General features: G+C 47.4%; 1 protein-coding gene across 7 annotated transcripts in view; it reads right to left on the minus strand.

Annotated features, from left to right (window-relative positions):
- FAT3 (FAT atypical cadherin 3) overlaps positions 1 to 25733 on the minus strand; it is a 475518-nt gene that overhangs the window by 102370 nt on the left and 347415 nt on the right. For all 7 annotated transcript variants that reach the window (XM_083170147.1, XM_083170145.1, XM_083170150.1 and 4 more), the window contains one exon: positions 19859 to 19998. In XM_083170147.1, coding sequence (XP_083026273.1) covers positions 19859 to 19998 — 140 coding nt within the window. The remainder of the gene's footprint in view (positions 1 to 19858; positions 19999 to 25733) is intronic.

A 25733-nucleotide genomic window follows, 5' to 3' on the forward strand; every position in this document is an offset into this window, starting at 1 on the left:
ACCGTGCACCTCAGAACCCACTCCACTCCCGGCTGCCCGCCCGCCTGCCAATGTAAGTAAATCTGTGGGTCGGCTGGTGTGGGGGTGGGTATCGGGCACACGCCAGCAAACTGAGGATGCCAATCCCAGGATCCCGGGAATGAGCATTTTTCAATCCCGGGATTGAAAAAATGCCCCGGGATTGGCATCCCTACTCGCAGCCCAGCAAATAGATCAGCGCTGCCCCGCTGTCCGCGGTATCCGGACTCATGATAGACTGACTCTAGGTAGACAGTCATAAGGTCGACCACTATTGGTCGACAGTCAAAAGGTCGACAGGGTCAAAATGACAACAGCCAAAAGGTTGACAGGGTTCAAAGGTCGACAGTGAAAAGGTTGATGGGGTCCAAAGGTCGACAGTCAAAATGTCAATGTGAAAAAAGTTGTTGTGCATTTTTTAACAAAATTGCATAGACACCCAAAAACCATGAAAAAATCATGTCGACCTTTTCCATGTCGATCTTTATAATGTCAACCTTTTCAAAGTTGACCATTAGTGGTCAACCAAACAACTGTAGCCCTAGACATTGCAGATCTAATACAGGTCGAGTCTCCTGTATCCGGAGATCTCTATTATCCGAAATAAGCCAAAAACCGTAATTTTTGTAGAATATTTCGGATTTTTTTTTTTAGTTTCCCCCCCTGCTCCCCTTTTTTTTTACACTTACCAAGTCCCTGGATGTCCACGGCGGCCTTCAGGATCTTCTTCAGCCGTCCCAAGAGTGCATTGCTCCGGTGTGCAGGTGAGGTCACCGGTGCGCCGGCAAACTCGCACAATGCACTCCTTGGACCGTTGAAGAAGAACCCGAAGGCCGCTGTAGATGCCAGGGGATGCAGTGGGACCAGGTAAGTATGTAAAATAAAAAATCCCAAAAATAAAAAAATCCCTTATCCGAAATGCTTGTGGTCCCGAACATTTCGGATAAGGGATACTCAACCTGTATACCATAAGCGCCGCCCATATCCCCTCACTAGCAGGCGAGGGGATATGTACTAAAACATATCCCCTCGCATGCGGCCGAAGGAGAGAGAAATCATAAAATGCTGGGCGTTACCCTGCTCCGGCACCGCGTTCGCCCCGCCTGCCCCTTCTGGAGCGATGGTCCCGCGAGAGTCTGAAACTCGCCAAAGCCGTTCACTCCCCGGGGTTTGCATAAACGCACATGCACAAACCCCAAACATCAGAGAAGGGACCGAATTTGGGTCTGCGTCGGCCCCTATGTCACAGCCGGATTTATACAAGCTCTGGCGCCGTATCAGACCTGCCATGTCCATGCGTAGATACAAATACCGGATGCATACCGGTTGATCATCGACCATTTCCACTTATTTTCTGTATTCACTGATATTTTTAATTTTCAGGCAACAATGGGACTTGATCTCTGTGTCATAGGGCCAGATGCACTAAGCTTCAAAAGTGATAATATGGATAGTGATAAACAACCAACCAATCAGCTCCTGCCTGACATTTTTCAAACACAGCCTGTGACATGGCAGGTAGCAGCTGATTGGCTGGCTGTTTATCACTCTCCATTTTATCACTTTTGAAGCTTAGTGCATCTGGGTCTCAGAGTGATCGCATTGATCTCGGATGCGTGTGCTTAATGTATATTTCCCGTGTTTGGATGCCGCTCTGAGGTCGCCTGAACAACACATACCTGACTTCTGTAAATCTGAGATGACAATCTCCACAGAAGCCAGACTACCGATGCTATTCATATTATAGTAATAAAACAATACTGTAAGTGATTTTAAATGACGAAATGGGGACATACTCTATGTAATAGGATCTGAGATTGTTGGAGGTGCAGGATGCCGGCAGATCTTGGATGTTTTTTTAAAGCGGCAATCGTTTTATAAGACCTTGTAAATGATTGCTGCTTTAAAAAACCATCAGAGATCGTCCGGCCTCCCGCGTGTCTGATAGTTTAGGACCCTGGTACATATGTCTAAACACAAGTTGGTTCATATAAAGGAATTATTAATCCTGCAGCATTCACAACTGAAGCTATTGGAGACCACATTGCGATTGTGTCAAAAAAGTAGAACTTAATGGGTTTCTACGAGTGCTGCTTAATACCCCTTTCACACTTGCAAAAATATCCTGTTTTTTTTGCACATGAACGTGCATCAACCCGGGATTTAGCTCAGTGTGAAAGGGTCTTGTCACTGCATCCCGTTTTCAGCATTCCGGGATTTCTGGAATCGACGCGGGTGAGTTTGAACGGGTATTCCGGGTCAGCGTGACCCAGATCCCGTTCACTGTGGTGAAAATGCGCCGCTGGGAGGTGTTGACATCTGCCAGCGCCGCCCCGGCCAAACCTCCAAATGACGCCACCCGCCCGACTTCATTCCGGGTCGGGTGGCCAGTGTGAAAGCACTTGCAAGCCGGGTCGCACCCGGAACTTAGAACCCAGCTTGCAACCCGGCTTGCAAGTGTGAAAGGGGTACTGTAAAAGGATGTGCTGTATAATTTTTATGTGTTTTAGGCTGTTTAGTGGACTCATCAGTGCAGGATACAGTCGCTGTGGCAAACCCACGATTTCTCCAATTCCCAAATAAAGTGTTCACTACTTTTTTTTTTAGGGTGGGGGGGTGGGGGGACTCCAACTGTTTTAGAATTTCTGCACGATCGAAACTTTTTGGTACAGCTCAGTTTTGCTAGCAGGAGATTATAAGGTTCTCTGCGTCCAGAACACTGACATTTCATCCCATTCATGTCCCAGGTTCCACATAAAGTACCATGTTGTTAAGCTGCTTCTGATCAGGGGGTTAATGTCTGTTACCGGACTGGGACAATGACGGATGCAACTCATTAAATGTCATATAAGGTTACACGCAGCATGGAGCCTCACGTATAAATCAAATGGGGTGACAGCCCCTGCTGGTTATATACTGTCCATTATACAGGTATGGGCATCTCCTGTGCATTTGGACATATAAAGAAACTGGTGGAAATAATGAAGTATCTAATGTAATCATGTATTAATAAAATTAGATATTAGACAAATGGGAAGCCAAAAGGTCGACCTGAGTTTTTGCCAGGTTTTTTTGAGCCGACAGGCAGTATTTAATATCCTACCATGCGTTACAGTGTGGAGGGAGAATAGAATAGTGCGCCCCTAGCTGTAATAATGCAGACAATGGTACAGAAGAATTTGTTATTTAATCAGACTGGGACACTGCTTTTGTGAATCAAGAACTTTGTACTCAGTAACATTAGATTTTCATTAAACAGTACTATGGCCCTAATTCAGGACAGAATGCCGATCACCGCATATCACTATTTGCTGGCGTGTGCGTGACCACTTACACTGCGGTCACATTGAGAAAGATGCAACCGTAGTCCAAAGGACGATAGGGCGGCAATTTGCCGTTGCAGCGTTGCGAAACATGCAGGCGAGCCAACTCACCATCTGCAGGGCGGGCCAGCACTTTCGCCCCCAGGTTCATAGACCATGACGTCTCACTGCATTTCATGCAAACTAGCTCTAGACATGGTCAGTGTTACAGATAGCACAGCCAAGTCGGACCTGAGATGTTGATCCCGGGTCCGGCCTGACTCCGACTCTTTCACACTAAACCCGGGTTGCCCACGACAGGGGGGACCCAGGTTTATCTCACCTTATAACCTGGGTTGAATTGGTCGGATTATTGCGTTTGAATGGTTGCCATCAATGGCGATAGTGCATCGATGGTAGCATACTATGTGATGTATGACCATCAATGGTTTTACCTATTGATGGCCATCCCTTTTATTAGACAGATTGGCCTGTGGGCCAATCAGAATCTGGGTATGGGAATTTACTGTGCTCCGTGTCCACGCCCCTTGGGTAAAAAAAAAAAAAAAAAACTATTCGGTTATGCTGTGCCATCGATGGAGGGAAACCATCTGGTTTTCCCAATTGATGGCAAATCTATTCTACATCGGTCATAAACCATCAATGATTGTGAATCATCAATGGTCAATGGCCATCCCTTATCAGATGCGATCATGACTGGACCGGTAAACTGCCAAGCATTGATAACAGGTGCAAAATAACGAGCCCAAAGCCCATAGTTTGCATTGTATTCTGGAGGCAATCGTAGGACGGTACATTATCCGTCCTCACAGCTGTATATTTCTTCGCTCTACAAATAACTTCCTGCGTCCTTCCCTCCAGCTTGCCTATCTGCCGGATGAGCTGCCATGTTGGACAGAGCCCATCTCTGTGCAGAGAGACACTCGGCAATGAAGACGGATTCTCTGACGAGAGGTCCATTTTAGGGCCGGCACTCAGTCATACATCAAACAATAATTGTGCTTATTGTCCCAGACATCTGTCTTGGGAAAGAGCGGAATGAGGCCGCACGGCGCAGGACACGTATTAGTGGAGATGGTTTATTGTCAGTGCGGCCGGCTTGGATACCTTCGGCCACTTAAAAGCTAATCAGGATGATCTCTGCAGAAGGAGGCGTCGGGAGATTCGGCTAATGAACGGATGATCACATCTCACACGGATAACGCTCGGGCTCCACAGCAAATTAAAGATTTTTCATTAGTTCAATGTGCATCGATGCACAAATCCGTGTTCTTTTCCCTCGTTTAGTTATGTGCGTGTTGCTTCTCCCCGTCTCAGGGTACTGTAGCAGTAAGCCGGGTGAATAAAGCTCAAATGAGCAAAGATTTATTTCTTGACAAAAATAGTCAGTCCTGGAAAAACATGCAGCCGCGTGACACCACCCCGCACCCCTACAGCCCTTCGTAAGCAGTACGGGTGGCGTAATGGTTAACATTACTGCCTCATTGCATTGAGGTCATGGATTCGATTCCCACCATGGCCCTAACGGTGCGGAGTTTGTATATTCTCCCCGTGGGTTTCCTCCGGGTGCTCCGGTTTCTTCCCGCAATCCAAAAATATACTGGTAGGCTAATTGGCTTCCAACAAAATTAACCCTACAATGTCTTAGTGTGCGTGTACATGTGGTAGGGAATACAGATTGTAAGCTCCACTGGGGCAGGGAATGTTCAAATATTCTCTGTAACGCACTGCGGAAAATGTGTGCGCTACTGTATATAAATAACTGCTAATAATAATAATAATATCTCCACACTACGCTACCCTACAGCAGGCTGCTGGAACGGCTGCTGGATTGGTCTTCTCAAACTCATTTGCATAGAAGGCCACTGGCTTTAGGTATGGCTGCTACAGCAGTAAAGAAGGTGGACAACTAAAGATTTAATAATTCCTCTTCTGAGATCCAACCTGAATATGGCCCAATATTGGACCAAGATTTGTTTTAAAAAATATGCCTATTTTTTTTTTTTATCTAGGGTGCTGACAGGTTTTCAGAGTTCAGTGAATATTATTTTGAATATAATATTCACAACAAGAAGTTCCACCGAAAGGTACATCCCCACACCTTTGTAATAGAACCACGAATGCTGACTAAGCACTGAGTGAGCATAAACCCCTGATGGTTCCCCAGGTTACGCTGGAAGGTCAGCTGATATGCTAATAGGATGGGCACAAGGCCTATCAGAGCTGTGGGAGGAGTATAGACAGGGAAGAAAAGGATCATACTCACAGGAAGTCTTCCTCTGTCTGAAAAAGCTGTAGCTGGATCAGGCAAGCGCTGCTTTGCAGCAATCAAAATTCTGTTTTTTCTGTGCAAGCTTTCTTATCTTTACATTCTGCTCTTTCCTCTTCTGTCTCCTCTGCATAGATCTGTCCCTCTATTCTCAACTGTCCCTCTCTGACTGTTGGAGCCATGGCCTACCGGCCGCGTAGGACGACCCGCCCGCCCGCCTTGCTGATGCTGGGGAGGCTGCGGGGCCTAGCGGCGCGGTCCCTGGTGGTTCCAGTGGGGACCGGAGGGGATCGCGGCGGGGTCCTGCGGCTCCTGCGCCGCCCGCGCGTCATAGCGCGATGGTCGCGGTGCCGGCCGATGACGCGGCCCGGCGCCGGACCTCGCGTAGTGGAGACGCAGGCCGCGGCACGTGCGGCAGGGGTCGCGGCGGCCAGGGGGGGTCGGGCAGGGGTAGCGCCCGTGCAGCCAATACTCGTGCGAGGGGGCTAGGCCCCCGCACGCCCGGCACCTCCATAAGGCCTGGATCGCTGCCTTCTGCCCGATCCAGCGCCAGAGGCGCGGTTGTACAGGCCGCACAGGCCATCCCACAACAAACACAGGGCGCCCATAGGCGCAGACAGGCACAGGTCACCCCTCTGCAGCCACATGGCGCCCATAGGCGCGGACAAGTGACCCGCTCCAGAGGCGCTGTGATGCAGGCTCAGGTCACCCCTCTGCACTCACAGGGCGCCAATAGGCGCAGTCAGGCTACTCGCCCCTCATCCATTCCCATCCTTGCATCTAGATTGCCGCAGATGGGCCTCACATCGGGGGTAACCACCCCCACCCCCAGCAGGTCGGGTAGGGGCCGCGGGAGGGCCAGAGGTGGGGGACAGGGGCCGGCTAGGGCCCAGTTAGTGCCACCAGCCCCCTTGGAGACACCAAGGGGAACGAGGCCAATAGGGATGAGATCCTCACTGCATATAGCAAGGCGGCAGATCCTTAGAAGGGCCAGATTGCTCCCCCTGCGCAGTACTCAGGCCTCTGCGCCTGCCGCACCAGTTACCATTGCAGCCCCCACACCACCTGCGGCCGCAGCTGGGGGGGTACAGCAGTTCCTGTCCCTACTTTCAGACTTTATGAGGCAGTCACCTGCTCCTGGGGGGGTTGCCCCGGTCCACAGTCAGGACCCTTCAGCACCCTCAGGGACCCCTCCCCCGGCCCTGGCAGCTAGGGCCTCCTCAGCGGCGATGGCGAGACCTACGGCCCCCCTCACTGCGAGGGATATCGTTGCTTCTGGATCCCCCCCAGTGGGTTTGGTGGAGGATACACCACAGATGAGCCTCGTACCAGTGGAGGGTACTTCAGGTGGGTCAGCGCCCAAGCGCAAGCGGCGCAAGCGTAGGGCGGCGCATACCCCCTCTTCCTCCGGCGGAACTGACTCAGGGTCGTCAGAGGAAGATGGGGGCAGAAAATCACGCAGGCGGCGCAGACACAGGCGCAGAAGGCATTCTAGCTCCAGTGGCAGCTCGGGGTCCCCGTTGTTCCCTAGGGGAAAAGTTGTCCAATGTGAGAACACAGCAGTGCTCAGAGGGCTTAGGCGCAGTGTCCAGGAACGCATTAACGACGGTAAATACGTTAGCTTCTTCACCATGACGGCTCAGGCGGAGAAAGAATATCGCGCGGCGAAGAGGCGAGGGGGTATTGGAGAGGAGGCCTACTGCACCTATCACCGGTGGCAGGCGGGCATGTTCATGTTCGCGGCTTGTTACCTAGAAACAAGACCGCAGGAACACATGAACATGGTGCGTTACATGCACATGATTCATCAGATGTTCCTGTCAGAGGCCGACTCCTCATGGCGCTCATATGATGAGAATTTTCGCCGCAAGCAGTCAGGGCTGGCCATTATGGCTTTAGGGTGCAAAGACGTAGAGATCTGGATGGGGCCAAAGCCGGCGGCTGCTCCTGCAGTTGCCGCTGCGGTCACGCCAGCCCCCATCCCCGCCCCTCGCAAGCAACAACAACCCTTTCGCGGTAGGGCGGGGGGGGGCCCCCACCGGGCGTTGCTTCGCATTTAACGGAGCTGGATGCGCCCTGGGAGCCTCTTGCAAGTTCAAGCACGCATGCTCAAAATGCTGGGGCAATCACCCATTTAGAGATTGCAGGAAGGGCAAGCAGGGAGGCACCTCCCAGGCTTCCACAGCCGGGGGCACACCTCAGTAAGGCCCCTTCTCCTGTACGGGTTGACCGCTTGGCCGGCGGCTGGGACGGTACCCGTGTAGGGAGGAGGCAAAATTCCTAGAGCAAGGCTTCCTCCTGGGCTTTCGCCTACCAATCCAGGGGGAGGTAGTAGCACGTGCCCCCCGTAATTTAAAATCCGCAATACAGATGCCCGGGATAGTGTTGGAAAAGGTAGACAAAGAGGTGAGCTTGGGGAGAATGGTGGGCCCTTTTACATTCCCACCTATAGAGAACCTGGTTCTCTCCCCGGTGGGCGTAGTCCCCAAAAAAGCTAGCGGCAAGTTAAGGCTTATCCAACACTTGTCCCACCCGCCGGGCGGCTCTGTTAATGACGCCATCCCTGAACACTTGTGTCGCGTGCGATACCAGTCGTTTGAACAGGCCCTTGATATAGTGCGCAGCCACGGACACGGGGCCCTGCTGGCCAAGGTGGACATTGAGTCAGCCTTCCGCCTTCTCCCGCTACATCCGGAATCATTCCGGTTCATGGGATTTCGCCTACCCACGGGTTTCTACGTGGACAGGTGCTTACCGATGGGCTGCTCGATTTCTTGCGCCTACTTCGAGAGGTTTAGCAGCTTCTTGCATTGGTGCGTAGAGGCGGGTTCAGGCGAAACTAGCGTGGCCCACTACTTGGATGACTTCCTGTGTGTGGGCCCTGCCGATTCCCAGCGGTGCAAATTTCTGCTGACTTACCTGCAGAATCTGTTCAGGGAGTTTGGAGTCCCCATTGCGGAGGACAAGACAGAGGGCCCAGTGCAGCGCCTGTCCTTCTTGGGGATAGAAATAGACACAATAGCGGCCTGTTGCCGTCTCCCCCAGGACAAGCTGTCACGGCTACGCGGAGCCATTAGCCTCGCATTGGCCACGGGCAAACTTCAGTTGCGCCAGCTTCAGTCTCTCCTGGGACTGCTTCACTTTGCTTGCAGGGTCATACCCATGGGTAGAGTTTTTTGTAGAAAGTTGGAAAGATCCATGTCAGGCGTCAGGCACCCACTCCACTACGTACGTCTCTCTGCAGAGATAAAGAGGGATTTACGCACTTGGCTCTCCTTCCTGGAGCAGTTCAGCGGTGTCCTGATTTGGCCTGCCAGCCCGCGCGCCAATGCGCAGTTACAATTGTATACTGACGCAGCGGGCGGGGTGGGTTTCGGAGCCTTCCTGCACGGGTCATGGTGCGCTGCGCCATGGCCAGTGGAGTGGGTAGCGGAAGGACTTACAAAGAACTTACTACTGTTGGAGCTGTTCCCCATTGTAGTGGCGCTGGAGCTATGGGCAGACAGGCTACGCGACTCCAGCATCATATTTTGGTGCGATAATTTGGGAGTGGTGCACTCCATCAACAGGCAGGGCTCAGCTTCCATGCCTGTGGTTCGCCTGCTTGCGCGGTTGGTGCTGCGATGCCTGCTGTTCAACATACAGTTTGTGGCACAACATGTTCCCGGAGTAGAGAACTCTGTGGCAGATGCATTGTCCAGGGCCGATTGGGAGAAGTTTCGGGCCCTGGCTCCCGAGGCATCGATGGTTGGTGAATGCTGTCCCTCTTATATTTGGCAGATGATCAGGCCGGAATGGAGGGGCTAGCCATGCGGGCTATCGCACCACGGACGCTCCACTGCTATCAGGCTGGATGGCAGGAGTGGGAGCAGTTCAGACTGGCTGCTCCTCAAGCAGGTAAGACACCTGAGGAAGCCATGGTGGCTTTTGTTTGGAGTGCATACTCCAATGGTCGCTCTGTCGCCTCCGTGCGCAGGGTCTTGGCAGGGGTGTCGTTTTTCTCCGCATTGCAGGGTAGGGCGGACCCGTCCCGATCATTTCTGGTGTCTAGGGCGCTGCGTGGTTGGCGGCGGGCTACACCTGCCCCCACGGACTGTAGGCGTCCCATTGATATGTCATTACTTCCAGCACTGCTGGACGCTCTGGGGGACATCTGCTGGCCTCACTATGAGGTACTCTTGTTCCGCACGGCGTACGTGATGGCGTACCACGGGGCCTTCAGGATTGGGGAACTGGTGGCACCGTCAAAACGAGCGCCCTCGCCTTTGATTGTGGACGACCTGGTGGTCCAAGCTGACTCGGTGCTATGTCACCTGCGACGATCCAAGACGGACCAGGCTGGGAGGGGGCGGTGGCTGTCCTTGCTGCCGTGCACGGTGGAAAGGGCGTGCCCTGTGACGTTGGTCTCGGCCTTCGCTCAGGCGCGCCCGGACCTTCCAGGTGCATGGTTGATGCACGAGGATGGGTCACCGCTCACCAAATACCAATTTTGTCAAGTCTTGGGACGGGCGCTGGAGGCCACGGGTCTCGATCCTAAGGAATTTGGGTCTCATTCCTTCAGGATTGGGGCTGCTACCTCGGCGGCTGCGGAGGGCCGCTCCGACGCAGAGATTCAGGCTCTGGGTCGATGGCGCTCGGCAGCATTCCGGAGGTACATTCGGCCAGCTTTATCTGTCACTTTCAACCTTGGTCAACTGGACGCATAAGCGCTCGCCAACTTCCAGTGGGGGCCTTGAGGTGTGTTTTCGCATCCGTCTGGGGGCACAATTCGGCTATAATTACAATCTGGCATGGCGTACTTGTTAGTTTACTCCAGACGGTGTGTTTTGTGCCTCAAGAGCTGGTCTGCCTCGGCTACTTCTCATTCCTCTCTCTAACAAGTGTGGTGAATGCTTGGTATGTAAGCTTGTCGACAGCCTTCTAACCTCTTTATAAATATTTCAGGTCGACAGGACGTTAAGTCCATTTGGATGATTGGACATTCTTTTGTCTATTGGGCTTCCAGGGCAAACATAGCATCTGATGTACGCGTGTTTAGGCGAGCTGGGGAGGTTAGGTGGCTGGGTGAGAGAGGTATGCTGTGGAAAGGGCTGCAGGCTGGGCTGATTCGAGCCCTGAGAAATTTTGGGGTCCCGAGGGTCATTATTTTCCACCTGGGTGGTAATGACTTAGGGCGGACAACTGCTCTCGAGCTACGCTCAGTGATTGTGCGGGACCTCTACTTTATTTCTTTGTATTTGCCTGCATGTAAGTTGGTGTGGTCCTCCATTACATCAAGGATAGTGTGGAGAAATGCGGTATCCTGCCCCCGCCTGGAGCGTTCACGGAAGACGGTGAACGCTGCAGTTGAGAAGTATCTGCTGACCAATGGCGGGGGTGTTATTCGCCATGACGCCATCAGCTTTCAGCGGAGTGCGCTGTATAGGAGCGATGGTGTTCATCTGAGCCCGGAGGGCGTGGCTCTGTTTTTGGGCGATGTTTTTAGTTGGTTAGATACACAGTGCTGAGCGTTTTCCTACTTGGTGGCGGTGCTGCGGCTTAGGGCCTAGCTTTGGCGGTAAAGAACGGTCATCCTTGTAAGATCTTCATGTGTGTGTGTAGATAGTGGGGTGTCGCTCTCTCCTGACATCGATGGTCATCGGCCATGCTCCCGCCCGGGGTGGTGGTCACCACTAGCACGAGTGGATGACCGGGGAGAGCGATCACCGGCGATGGTGTGTATGGTAACATCTTTAACCCCACTTTCCTATAATGACCGTTCTTTGGTGCCGCCACCATTATATATATATAGTTAGTTTAATTGTCAAAATAAATTGACATTCATTTTGAAACGCCAGCACTTGTGTCTGTGTCTTTTTTATTATATAAGTTAGTGTTAAGGTTTAGGTTAAGTTTATGGTGAGATGGAAAAGGTGTGGACCTGGGGATACCTGATGGGGAGTTTAAGAACCACGAATGCTGACTAAGCACTGAGTGAGCATAAACCCCTGATGGTTCCCCAGGTTACGCTGGAAGGTCAGCTGATATGCTAATAGGATGGGCACAAGGCCTATCAGAGCTGTGGGAGGAGTATAGACAGGGAAGAAAAGGATCATACTCACAGGAAGTCTTCCTCTGTCTGAAAAAGCCCCGCCCACCCTTCCCTATTTCTTTTCTCTCCGGCGGCGGTAAAGAACGGTCATCCTTGTAAGATCTTCATGTGTGTGTGTAGATAGTGGGGTGTCGCTCTCTCCTGACATCGATGGTCATCGGCCATGCTCCCGCCCGGGGTGGTGGTCACCACTAGCACGAGTGGATGACCGGGGAGAGCGATCACCGGCGATGGTGTGTATGGTAACATCTTTAACCCCACTTTCCTATAATGACCGTTCTTTGGTGCCGCCACCATTATATATATATAGTTAGTTTAATTGTCAAAATAAATTGACATTCATTTTGAAACGCCAGCACTTGTGTCTGTGTCTTTTTTATTATATAAGTTAGTGTTAAGGTTTAGGTTAAGTTTATGGTGAGATGGAAAAGGTGTGGACCTGGGGATACCTGATGGGGAGTTTAATAACCTGCACACATCGCAACAGTAACGTCTTCAGAAGAAACTCCTTGAACATTTCAAGGGTAGTACTGTATTTTTATTATTATTATTGTACATTATTGTTTCATATTCACAGCACCGCTGGATTTCACTACTACTACCCACCCTCTATTTTCACGCAGGACCAGTGGTGGGATTCAAATAAATTAACAACAGGTTCTATGTCCTAATGCCCATTGCACATAAAGCCGCACGCCATAATGCTAATAACACATAAGGCCACACACCGTAATGCCCATTACACATTGTGCTACACGCCGTAATGCCCATTACACATGTGATGCCAGTTACACATTTTGCAGGACACCATGATGCCCAGTACATATTTGAAACGGTGCCACTTACCTACATGCTCATTGCTAGGGGGGTGTTGCTCAATGCCAGGGGTTTCATGCTGGATACCAAGGGGCTTCACGCTGGATACCAAGGGGCTTCCCATGGGCTGCAACCGGGGTCCTTAACTCAGGGGGCTTAACTAGGCCAGGTGACTTGGTCTCTGTGAGCCCTGAAGGAAGGGGGTTATAAGTCCCTTAGTGTAGAAGGGGTGGAAATCAGTGGCAGGGTGCCCACAGTGCGGGTGCAGCAGGTACGTGCGGGCATCTGGTCGGCCGGTAGTTGATGGCTGCTCGTGGTGGGCAGGTAACTGGTGGGCAGGAGATGGAGTGCCACATAAGCAGCTGTGACAGCCGGGCAGAGAGCTGCGTGCTGCCCGGCTGTATACTGAAAGCAGGTCTGCGCGGCTATTTTGAATTCTCCAGCTGGACCGAGAGACAGTAGGAGCTTGCAGCCGGCAGCCAATAAGAAGCCCCCATTGCCGCTCCTTATTGGCTGCCGGACCGCAAGCTCCTATTGGCTCATGGTCCAGCAGTAGCATTAAGAATAGCCGCGGACGGTGGCGCGAACCTGCTTCTAGTATATAGCCGGGCAGCATGCAGCTCTCTGCCCGGCTGTCATAGCTGCTTCAAGTAACTTGTGGGCCTCCGCAGCGCTTCTTAGCCACCGGTTCTGCAGAAATGATCATATATTAGGAAACGGTTCTGCAGAACCGGTGCGAACCGGCTGAATCCCACCACTGCGCAGGACATAGATATAAGTTGGCTGCTGATTGGTGGTTAGCATTCAGTGCATATTTTGCAGCTGTATACAACAGTTCCAAATGAGCGCCACTGTGTACCGATAACCGCTGCACTTTAAAGGCTTCCATCCTTAACACATAAAAACAGAGACTTAGGATCATTCTAACCCCTATTAAGTCATGTGACGCTCATTATTTCTCATCAGACGGAGCTACTTTACAAATTACGCCCCCGCCGCTAGCACACAACTTGGCGAACGCTTAGAGACTCAAAGTGGGGACTTAAAATAAACTTTGAGATTGATTTGATAAAATTTTAATGGCTCATTTAAAAGTTTGCGCTGAGTGTTAAGTTTTATATTACGTGCCAGGAGCTTGCAGACTTAGCGCCTTTGCAGAAAACAATTCATTCACCGACTCTAAAGGCAACGTACACACTGAAAACACATTTACATGGAAGATATGAAGGATTGTTATCACCTTCTGTCTCGGAAGAAAGTAATCACTTTTCCAAACATGGCCCTGAGGAATGATGTATTAGGCAGAGGCGTAGGAAAGGCATTGCACTTCACTCAAACGCTGGGGAAATTCATCAATCTTGGGGAACCTCGCTCTGCAGATCCCTTACACATTAGGAAACTTATGTTCTAGTTAAATGACGGGTCACACGCTGGAGGTCAGGGGGAAGGGGTTGATCGAGTTACCGATCTCCCATCTCTTAGCTCACTCGAAGAGTTTAATAAGCAAAAGAAAAGTCATTACGTATTTGAAACGAAGTAGCGCGCTAATGATTCCAACACACGTGCCCCCCCCGTGTAACTGAGCTGCGGTGAGTGAGGTGGGGGGCTCATACCATACCCAATGCGAATAAGCCTGGTTTTAATTTATTACCATTATTTGACCTGCATCTCGCTAATCAGGCGGTATTTACGTGTGTCATGACTCACGTCAACCGTTCAAGACAGTCGGTAAAGTAATCTTTGAAACAATATTAGTAAAGTATAATATTATTAATTAGTGAACCGTAGCAAAACACAGCATAATTAGAGGTAATGGGGACCATCTGTTAGAGGGGAGACTTACAGTGTGAGTGACCAATACCTTGATACTAAGAGGGGAATTCATTGACGAGAGGACAGGGTTTGTCTAGACAGAGATTTAAACTAAACATACAGGAGGGTTACATTATGGCCGCTGCTGACGCTCTATAGCTTAGATTTAATAAAGGATAACAATTTTAACGTTTTTAGAAGCGACTTGTAAAACGCACTACTAAGCCCATGTTACAATTGGTTTCCGTAGACTATATAATGACAAGATGCAAATAGCAAGAATTTGCATACAGCATATGGGCATAAGCGAATTGTCGCATCTTTGCGTAAGACTGGAATGTGACGCAACGTGGCTGACATTTGAACTAGGGCATTCCAGGGCGGGAACTGGGCGTTGACTTTGCCAGTGCAGGAAGCCACACTGACTTGTGGGAGTGGCATGAGGTGTTCTTAAAGCACCGTGTGATAATGAGTCTTGCGTACGGGGAAGAGAAGCCGATTTCTGATGGATCTTTTGCATCTAGCGGAACTCTGGTGCAAGTGCCAATGGCCGGGGGAAAAACAGTGGGCGGCGCAGGTTTCTGCTAGCAGACGCATAGACCCCGCATTAGTTAAAGATTATTACCAGCATGCTCATATTTTACATTTATTACTGTGGTTCTACATTTTAAAATTTGACCCGCTTTGTGTCTCAGAACATGTTTACATCCCCTGTAATTCATTTATTGGATGGGAGACTTGATAACGTTTCCAGCAATCGGTGACCTCTGACCTCTGCAATCATCACAACGTTTGTTGGCATTACCTGGGTGACGGGGCAGCAGCTGGGCCGTAAACTGCAGATATATTGCTGAAATTACTAGTAGTCACTTCACAATGGGCACAAATGTGTGACCTTCTAACAAAATATATTGCACGTTTTACAGAAGGAGTTAATACCAAAGACGGATTAGTGGATTACGCCATTTTTGAATGGCTTAAACATCTGGACAGGGACATGTTAAATGCATTATGATCTCTTTCTGACTGATCCGATAACACACGTTGATCACATTACAATGCTGCAGACATCTGGGGGGTTGAAGCGTGAGTTTCAGCTGCAGTACATATACAATGTAATAACACTGTAGTTACACACACATACAGTATATACTGTATAACTATATAAGTGCGCTGTTTTGGAATTACCCACCTTTCTTAAAACCTCAAATTAGCTCACTAAGGGCCAGCTGTACTACTGTAAGCTTTGAAAAATGATAAAATTGAAAGAGATAAAGAACCAACCAATCAGCTGCTGTCGTTTTTCAAACCCAGCCTGTGACAGGGCAGTTAGAAGCTGATTGGCTGGTAATTTATCTCTTTCTTCTCTTCATCGCTCTCCAAGACTTAGTACTCTCTCTTTTTGGGTGGCGATTTTTTTGCTCACAGGCAGGTCATTACCGGTCTTCCTAAGAAAAGACTGGTTGCCTGTATATTACCGCATTCAATATAAAATACTTCTGCTTACATACAAAGCCATTACTCTGACTACACCGACTTACTGTATATCTCTTCACTTATCTCAAAATATATCCCCACCCGACCTCTGCTCTGCACAAGATCTGTGTCTCTCATCCACACTCATTACTCGCTCCCATTTACACTTGCAGGATTTTTGTCGGGCAGCACCCACCCTATGGAAAGCCCTTCCACGCACATTAAGACTCTCCTCTAGCCTCCAAACTATCAAGCGTTCCCTGAAAACTCACCTCTTCAGGCAAGCCTATCATATTCCAGAACCCCCCACACAACCTCCAGTAGCATTCATATGTAACTCATCAGGACTGTCTTGTAATCTGGTGGGACTGCCATGCTATGGAATTCTATCCTTATGTATCCCTCCTATTATCCCTATAGATTGTGAGCTTGCGAGCAGGGCCCTCCTACCTCCATGTCGGTTTGTATCTACCCAGTTTGTTTAATCACTGTTGTTTCCAACTGTAAAGCGCAACGGAATATGCTGCGCTATATAAGAAACTGTAAATAATAAATAATGTTGATAAATTGTCTACAACACCACAAAATAGTCTACTGTATGTAGTTTTTTGGGCCAAAAATGTATCTTATTTGCAACACAATGTGACTAGGACACATAAGGAGATTGTGCTGAGGAATGCGATATATGACACTTGGGTACTTGTGTAGTTTCACGGTGCCAGCATGGCGCCGTGCGTCTGAGTCCGCTTGCGGTGCTCGCTTCACTCGCCCACGCTGCAGGCTGGCGCCGTGAAACTACACAAGTACCGACACTTGTATATTGTGTGTGGCTGAGTCTGTATAAGGAGCGGAATGGAACTTGTACTGGGAAACAGCTGTGGCTGCTACAGTGTAGAACTTCCTGTACAGACTTAGAGACTCAGTTGCACACAGATACTGTATACATATTTCACATAACTCAGCACCGTCTTCTGGTGTGTCCCAGTCACAATGTGTTAGCGAATAAAATACATGTTTTGGCAAACATAATGTAAAAAAAGCCAACCAATGCTAGCAGAGTCTCCTGGAATCTGGTACGCTGAGAATAGCTGTTTGACGTGATTGCAGCAAAAGCAAACTGACATTGGCATACATTAAAAGGGGTATGGATTCAAGGGATGCCAATGTGATAGTGCCTCTTTACAAGGCATTGGTGAGACCGCACTTGAAATACTGTGTTCAGTTCTGGGCACCGCACCTTAAAAAGGAAAATAATGAATTGGAACAGGTACAGTTCAGAGAAGGGCGACTAACCTAGTAAAAGGTCTTAAATCACTAGAATACAAGGATAGGCTAACCAGGCTGAATATGTTATCACTGGAGAAACGGAGGCTGAGAGGGGATATGATTTGTATGCTCATTGGGAATCATATGGAACTGGGAGATGATTTGTTCACTAAAAGGCCTATACTTAGAACACGCGGGCATGTACTGAGGCTCGAGGAAAATAAATTCCGTACTGGATTAAGAAGAGGATTCTTCACCATTAGAGCAGTGGAATTCTGGAACTCATTGCCGGTGGGGGTGGTCACAGAACCTACTGTTAATGAATTTATATCAAAACTAGATACATTCTTGGCCACTAAAGGAATCATATAAATAACTTACTCAAGTCAGTAGTTACAAGTCAAATAGGTGGACTAAACTGGATGGACTAACGTCTTTTTTTCAACCTTAATTATTATGTTATTATGTATGTAGGAGGATACATCTGCATACCACCCAAATGTCACGATTTTTGTAGGACCGTCCCATTTTTTTTGAGGGGGGGTGGTCCGTCCTGCGTCCCACCCGGGGCCGGCTGTGTCCCGTGGTGGTGGGCTAGTTGGGAGTCCCCCCCCTGCTACCCGCTGCTCTGCTTAGCAGCCTCCATATCACCCACCTATTTCTGAAAGGTATTATCACAATTCATCTGACTTGCAATAAATTTCAGGGATTTATAAAAAATAAAAAAAAATAAGGATGATTTACTGCAGATGAAAGTACAGGTGGAATCGCTCCAAGCTGAAGGTGAGAAGTCTCATATAAAGTGCTCTATAGCACTCCTGGGCTGCTATAACTAACATCACTGCCCAGATCGTGCCAGGGCTCTTATGGAGTATGGCTACATTACATTATATGCTGTTTATACGTAGATAGAAACAGATTTCAGTTTACCATCATGCTACAGCCTGCTACTCTGCCTCTACTTTCCATATCATCCAATCAGATTCTACTTATTTATCTCGCACCTTCTAGAAGATGAAAGCGAACATCTTATTGGTTGCTGTGGGCATCATATCCATGTAAACCCTCAGTTGAGTAAATATACCTCAAGGTCACACAACCAATTTATTGAATTAGGAAATGCTTAACATATTGGACAGCAGATAATGGACTATGGGAAAAAGAAGAGAAACAATGGCATCTCTACTGAAAGGAAAGTTCTATCAAGCGCCATCAAAGACAGTAGGTACAATCGTTTTACAAATATATATAAATGAAATTTGAGATATAAAATGATCCACTCCTACTTCTCAATTCTCCTTACTCCGGAGTCACTGCTCACATGAGTAGGGACAATGAACACGCTAGGCATGTTAGAGCTGATGCGGGCAGGAGGGGCTGGGGTGTCACTTGGGGACATTGTGGGGAAAGGTGTAGTTCCTGGAACCACAGTAACGGTTTCATTTTAGGGCGAGAAGCATTATTTACATCTAATCTTCCAGCCCTCGAATCCTTCGCCCTGACTCTCGTTCACTTTACCCATTTGAATACATTTTGTATTACTCCTGCAAAGATGTGCGTTTCCCTTGCCAACGGTACCTGCAACTGTGAGAATAGGAGAGAAAACTGAGGGGTAAAGGTATGAAGCAGTGATAAGGGAGGAGAAGATTGCCAGAGGAGAAGTGGCCCATGGCAACCAATCAGCTGCTCTGTATAATTTTATATTAGGCAAATTATAGATGTTACTTCAGTGCTGGTTGGTTGCCATGGGCCATGTCTCCTCCCTTATTATCACTGCTTCATAAATACAGTATACCCCTCAGGGTTAGATGTATCAAGCTTCAAAAAAGTGATAAATAGAGAGTGATAAACAGCCAGCCAATCAGCTCCTACCTGTCATTTTTCCAACCCAGTCTGTAACATAACAGTTAGGAGCTGATTGGCTGGCTGTTTATCACTCTCCATTTATCACTTTCTGAAGCTTGATACATCTGGCCCTGAGAGGAAAACAGATGATATCACCAGAAGTAACATGACTGTAGATCTGGATTTAGGATAACATGGTGTGATAAAACAAAATAATCAAGCGCCTAATGGGGAGGGGGTGTGACCAGTGCTTTGTGGTGCGATTTGTGGGTGTGGCCAGTAATTTGTGGGTGTGACCAGTGCTTTGTGGGCCAACGTCTCAGTAAATACGAAAAAGTATTTTTTATATAAAATATAGACTTTTAGCCCTAGCAACACTACAGCCCTTACCTGGGTACTAGCAACACTACAGCCCTTACCTGGGTACTAGCAACACTACAGCCCTTACCTGGGTACTAGCAACACTACAGCCCTTACCTGGGTACTAGCAACACTACAGCCCTTACCTGGGTACTAGCAACACTACAGCCCTTACCCTGGTACTAGCAACACTACAGCCCTTACCTGGGTACTAGCAACACTACAGCCCTTACCTGGGTACTAGCAACACTACAGCCCTTACCTGGGTACTAGCAACACTACAGCCCTTACCTGGGTACTAGCAACACTACAGCTCTTACCTGGGTACTAGCAACACTACAGCTCTTACCTGGGTACTAGCAACACTACAGCTCTTACCTGGGTACTAGCAACACTACAGCTCTTACCTGGGTACTAGCAACACTACAGCCCTTACCTGGGTACTAGCAACCACTACAGCCCTTACCTGGATACTAGCAACACTACAGCCCTTACCTGGGTACTAGCAACACTACAGCCCTTACCTGGGTACTAGCAACACTACAGCCCTTACCTGGGTACTAGCAACACTACAGCCCTTACCTGGGTACTAGCAACATTTGTGCCGTCTGTAACTTCCACCGTCATGTTGTAGCTTGAGCGTAATTCAGCGTCCAGGGGCTTCGCGATCACAATGGTCCCCACTCCTTTCTCAATGTCAAACGCGCTGTCCATGTTACCTCCTAACAAGAAGAAGAGATGCAATGAAAACAACATCCACATTATATGTAACCCATAAAAGCACCGATAGTATCTGGGCCGTTGTGTGCCACTATAGGAAGGCTCATTTCTGAGAGTGCCAAGGTAAACACAGCAAAAGCTCTTTTGGAGATGTCGGCACCAGTATACATGCCCGCTGTTGTATGTAAAGTCCAAGGACATGTAGAGGCGTCCATACTGCTGCTACACCCACTCGCACAACAATAGTTCAATTATAGGATGGAATTTATGAACAGGGGATTTTGTCATGAAGCAGGTGCATATTGGTCGAGATCTTGCTTTTTCCCCTTCAAAAGGACCTCCCAGGTCCCCATGGCGTTAACACGCCCTTGGAGCATTGGTTTTCTTGCAAAATTCCACCCCCAAAACCTAGAATGACACTTTTTTAGCTGGGTGCCAGAGTAACACAAGGGAAATAACTTGTGTAATTGGACCTGTGAAGTGTTGAAGGTTATACTGCTTTACACCGTGACACGCTCAACTGCAACTGATAAGAGGGGAATGAGCCAGGCATCGAGTTATACATACAGCTGTACTCCATTAGTTACATGGTAACATAACATGCCATCGCGCTCAGTCCAGGATCCCGATACCCCCGTGGTAAGCAACGAAAGCAGCGGTCAGATCTGTCAGCATCTAGTTAGCTGGAATTGATGAATTGATTGGAAAATTCCTTTTTACACTGGGGAGACTAAATAAATTTACGGGTCACCTGGGTTAGCCATATGTACCTATCACAGCGCTAAATTATTATTTGTCTTGTATCTAGAGATTAGAGAACAGAAGGAAATATATGGTTTGTGTATTATTATTATTATTATTATAATTATTATTATAGCATACAGTATTCACCACCTGCCAAAAATGTATAGCAAATACATTTGTAGCTGGTGATAAAAGTCATATATGGATTTAGCCGGCGCGCATCTTATTAAAATTATGCTAATTCATCCCGTAAAACGATCCTATTTAATTCTGACGACACTATTATTTGGATAAAAGTTCCATTTTGCGCTCGAGTGAATATACTGATATAATATAACAGAGAACACATTATTCCGTACAGCAGTAAAGTTTAAGTAGTTTTTCAAACTTTATCCATTTAACCAGAAGTGCCTTCATGCTGCAGTGGGACCGGCGACAGAGGAAAGTGACATATGGGCTTTGTGGCTGGCGCGGAGAATTTTATAGCGATCTCATATCTAATGGCTGCGGGGACTCGGCACGAGCAGGTGGAGGGATTAAGCCTGAGAGATGGCTGTAATACTTACACCGCTGCGCTCTGTGTCATAGAAAAACGACACCGTATTTGCAAACCACCAAGTGTCAATTTAAAAAAAAAATAAAAAAAACTTTTTAAAGTTACAGTTGTTACTGTAAATAGTCTAAATGTTTCTATATTAACTTGCGTACTGGAGGAATTCTAATGGAATAAAAAGTTTCACGCTTAAGAGTAAACAGACCCCACATCTTGATAATTCAGCATCTGGAAGATAATCTAGATGTCCATTTGCCCCCATAAATAGTTACGTAAAAAAGAGAGCGCGTCTTCTCTCATATCTGTATTTTTACATATCAGGTCATAATTGGCACAATGGTTAGCATTATCGTCTTCATGGTCATTATTTCAGTTCTCGCCCAAGGCACTACCTGTGTGGAGTTTGTATGTTCTCCCCCCTTTGCATGCGTTTCCTCGCACATTCCAAAAAAATGCTGGTAGGGTAATCTACTTCTGACAGTAAATAAACCCTACCGTCTATGTGAAAGGTGCAAGCGCCACTGGCACAGGCACTGATGGAAATACTATCTGTATAGAGCCTTGATGGCTAACCTTGACACTCCAGATGTTGTTGGACTACACTTCCCAGCATGCCGTGCATCAGTTTTAGCATGGCCAAATAGCAAAACTGTAGCAGAGCATGCTGGGATGTGTACTTCAACAACATCAGGAGTGTCAAGGTTAGCCATCAAGGGTATAGAGCACAGATCTTCAACCTGTGGCCCTCCAGATGTTGTGGAACTACATGTCCCAGCATGCCCTGACATTTTTAGGATGCTCTTATAGGAAAAAATGTGGCAATGCATGTTGGAACATGTAGTTTCACAACATCTGGAGGGCCACAGGTTGAAGACTCATGGTATAGAGGGTCATTATAGGCAGGTGCTGCTAATTAAGTGCATTACATGTTGTGATTCTCAGGAAGTGCCACCACTTTGTAACAGCTGGACCATTCCGGGGATGTCTGGAGTATTGGATCCTGTATACTTAGAACCTGAAATGTTAGGATACCTTGATGGCCGCGTTTGGAAACTTCTGGATAAGGCTATACTTTGCGCCAAGAGATTGTAAACATCTAAAAAGCTGCAGGAATCTCCAGGCCCTTGCTAATATGGCAGATGTTAAATTTTGTTTCTGTAAAATAAAACAAATATGGCTTTCACCCAAGGGTAAACAGGAGCAAGCGCATTATCTCCAGGATTGCTAAATTGGATCTGAGAGAAACAAAAGACTTCAGTAACAATGTTCTCCAGACAGACGACACCAATGTGGACTTGTGTGGTCTTAATGCCCAACGCCCTGTTCTGACAGAGCTGGTTTGTTTTACAGCCACAAGACTCCTCTTTATACTAGTGGATTATAGAGAAAAATGTGAGACCATCTGTCGTCTGAAACTGGATCTTGCAGCAGGACAATGATCCTTAGAACTAGAGCAAATCTCCAACTGAAAGGCTGAGGAAGAAAAGGATCGAGGTTTTGGGTCGGCAAAGTCAAAAGTCCAGACCTCAACCTCAGGCGTTGCAAGGAGCCACATGTAATAGACTGATAAACTCATACCGTCGAGTTAATGCTGCTGGAGAATCATGGGGTCTACTTAACTATTCGCATGCGGCTTCTTCGCGTTGTCTTAAGTTGTGAGGAACAATGAAGGCCTTGTTCTTGGTTGCAGTTGGGCAGAGTCTGAGGGGAAAACTGACTTAAGCTTCTAGAAAAGAAAAGATGTACGCCATAGCAACCAATCAGATAATGTCTATCATATTCTAGGATGCAATAGAGAAACGATCTTATTGGTTGCTATGGATAACATTGACTCTTTTAATTTTTAAAAGGTTTAACAATTTTACCCCTGAGTTCCGAATGTGGAATACGCAAGAGATGCATATAATGTCTTGGGGATGTATTGTGCGTTCCTCGGTGATGACAGGGAGTTGTCTCTCGGGCATTCGGATGAACAGATGTACACTAGGGAGGGGCTCTGTAGGGCATTTGCACATCTTGCCAACGTTGCTGTGAGAGATCCTAAAATGGCAGCCGTGAGCGACACCGGCTTTTTTAGCGGATATTTTGAGGATCTCTCCTAAAATCGTGTTAAAAACTTTCCCGGCGGAACTTCCGTCACTTTTTATTATTCTCTGTACGCCTTCCAAAACACCACCGCGTTTACTGTCTAATGCAAAATGCAATTGTCCAAAACTACTACATTAAAACGCTGTCAAACTATATCACTTTCTATGTCTTGAAAAGAAATGGCACCGGCCGTTAAAGGACAAAATATAGATATATATATATAAAACTATGAAAACGACAAACAACCTTGGGTTAAAGATTTATAAAGATTACTCCTTTCAGAGACACTGATCCCTCACACGGCGACACCACTTATGACTGCCTTCTGTCACTAAATATAAATGATGGCAGCACACACTGGGTTACTGTACGGTTTGCTGTCTATGGGAATTATCCAGCAAAGGGAGTGTAATTCCTGCACAGCGAAACATTTCCTGGAGAAAATCTAGGATTTGTTCTAATGACATCATGAGCAAATCAAAGGTGTAATGAAAGAAATGGATTAAAAAAACAATTAAGGACATATTGCATAATTTCGCCTAAAACAAACACTTGTGGGTGCAGTTTGGAAATGACACAGAACATACATGCACATGCGGTTATCCACACTTAAAGGTTCTTAAAGTGAAAGGTGCGGGTGTTACCCATAGCAACCAATCATATTTCGATTTTTCGATTCTGTCTATCATTTTCTAGGATGTCTAGGGCGTCATTTCAATTATATGCACCCCCAGGTAAAATCTGCCACCTCCTCAGAGTTGGTAAAGCCAGCCAGTGACTTTCTATTGGGAGTCCTACCTGCCAGTCAACCGCATGATAGGAAGCCTGATCAGAGCATAGGCCATAGCCTGAGCAGGAGAAATAGTACAATTATTCACCCTATTGGACCCCTCAGTTTATTCATATGAAATGTTACCTTTTTTTACCTAACAGCTATGTTTAGATTGATGTGTGTCTCCAGTTACTCGTGACAAAGAGGGAGCCTCGGGGCTGTCTTTATTTTGTTTATTTAGCACTTAAAGGTTTTACATTTAATGGTACTTTGCCTGGACGATCCTGTCAGATTTAAACAATGAGGGATGCAAAACCTTCCACAGGTAGTGTATCAAGTCCTTCTGCTCTATACTGCAAAGCAGGAGCACCTGTGTACTCATCACCCTACTTGCCTCTTCAATGACCATTAGCAAAACTAAATCTATTTTTTAAATTACAAATTGGTGAGCAATCTAGACCAGCGTGTCCTGGATGAAAGACGAGACGAACAAACTAGCTACAGTCTATAGACTATTTTTGAATGTTATCCAAATTGAGCTGCCTGCACAGTCGATGAACAACCTCGATGAAGGAGTGGTGGGTAAGCGCATCATCATTCATCGTTCGTAGCATACACACTGAAAGATATTTTGACCAATATCGTTGAGGGCCAAATAATGAACGATACTGATCAAAAAAATCTTAGTGTGTATGCACCTGTAGCCCATGACAGGAGAACACAACCTGTTTCACATGTGCAGAAGCTGTATTCTTGACTAGAAGCATATAACCATACTCTTTTGCTGGAGAGAGCCAGTGGGTAGCGGGACTATAGAAATAAAGATATCTGTGCGCATATCACCACAGGACTCTGAAGAGCTGCAGAAGTGTGTCTTTACTCGGCCCAGTTATGCTGAATAATGGTTGCAGAAGCACTTCCTGTAAAACATATATTACCTGTAGTAACCAATCGAAAGGCATTTGTGTAAGTGGTAGAACAGACACTTCCTGTATGACAAAGTGGATGGCAATGATACAACTTCTGCCAACCGCAGACATCATACATCTATAACTGCTCAACTATTACACCCTCCAACTACCTCTCATGTAAGTCTGGCTCTACCTGCAGATCACTATTCAATACAGAGCAGGGGAGGAGGACTAGGTGAGTATGTTTCCCTGGAGAAATCCAGCTATAAATTCTCCCAGAGCCAATGACAGCCAGTCACATGACCGGCCCGTTGTGAGTCCACAATATGGCTGGTTTTTCCACTGAGTACAGGTGACGGGTGCATTTCTTTAAAGCACAATGGACAGTGTTACATCTTTGTGTTCCATTCAACAACTTCCACAAATGCCTTCCTTAATGATGTCACATGTGCAGACCGGTCATAATTACTTATTGAGCACATCATTACCCTCGACGTTTAATTTAAGCGTTCGATCTACCAAGGTAGTTGGGAATGGTTGTTAGAATATATACTTTTTAAATGATATGCAAAAAAAAATGTCATGGCGTCTTCCAATTAACGGTTTAATTGATTTGCCTGGGAAATTATGCAAAAAAATTGACTGTAAAGTCTTTTGAAGAATGCCGTC

This window comes from Crinia signifera, chromosome 2 (assembly GCF_055691185.1).
Source record: "Crinia signifera chromosome 2, ASM5569118v1, whole genome shotgun sequence".
NCBI lineage: Eukaryota > Metazoa > Chordata > Amphibia > Anura > Myobatrachidae > Crinia > Crinia signifera.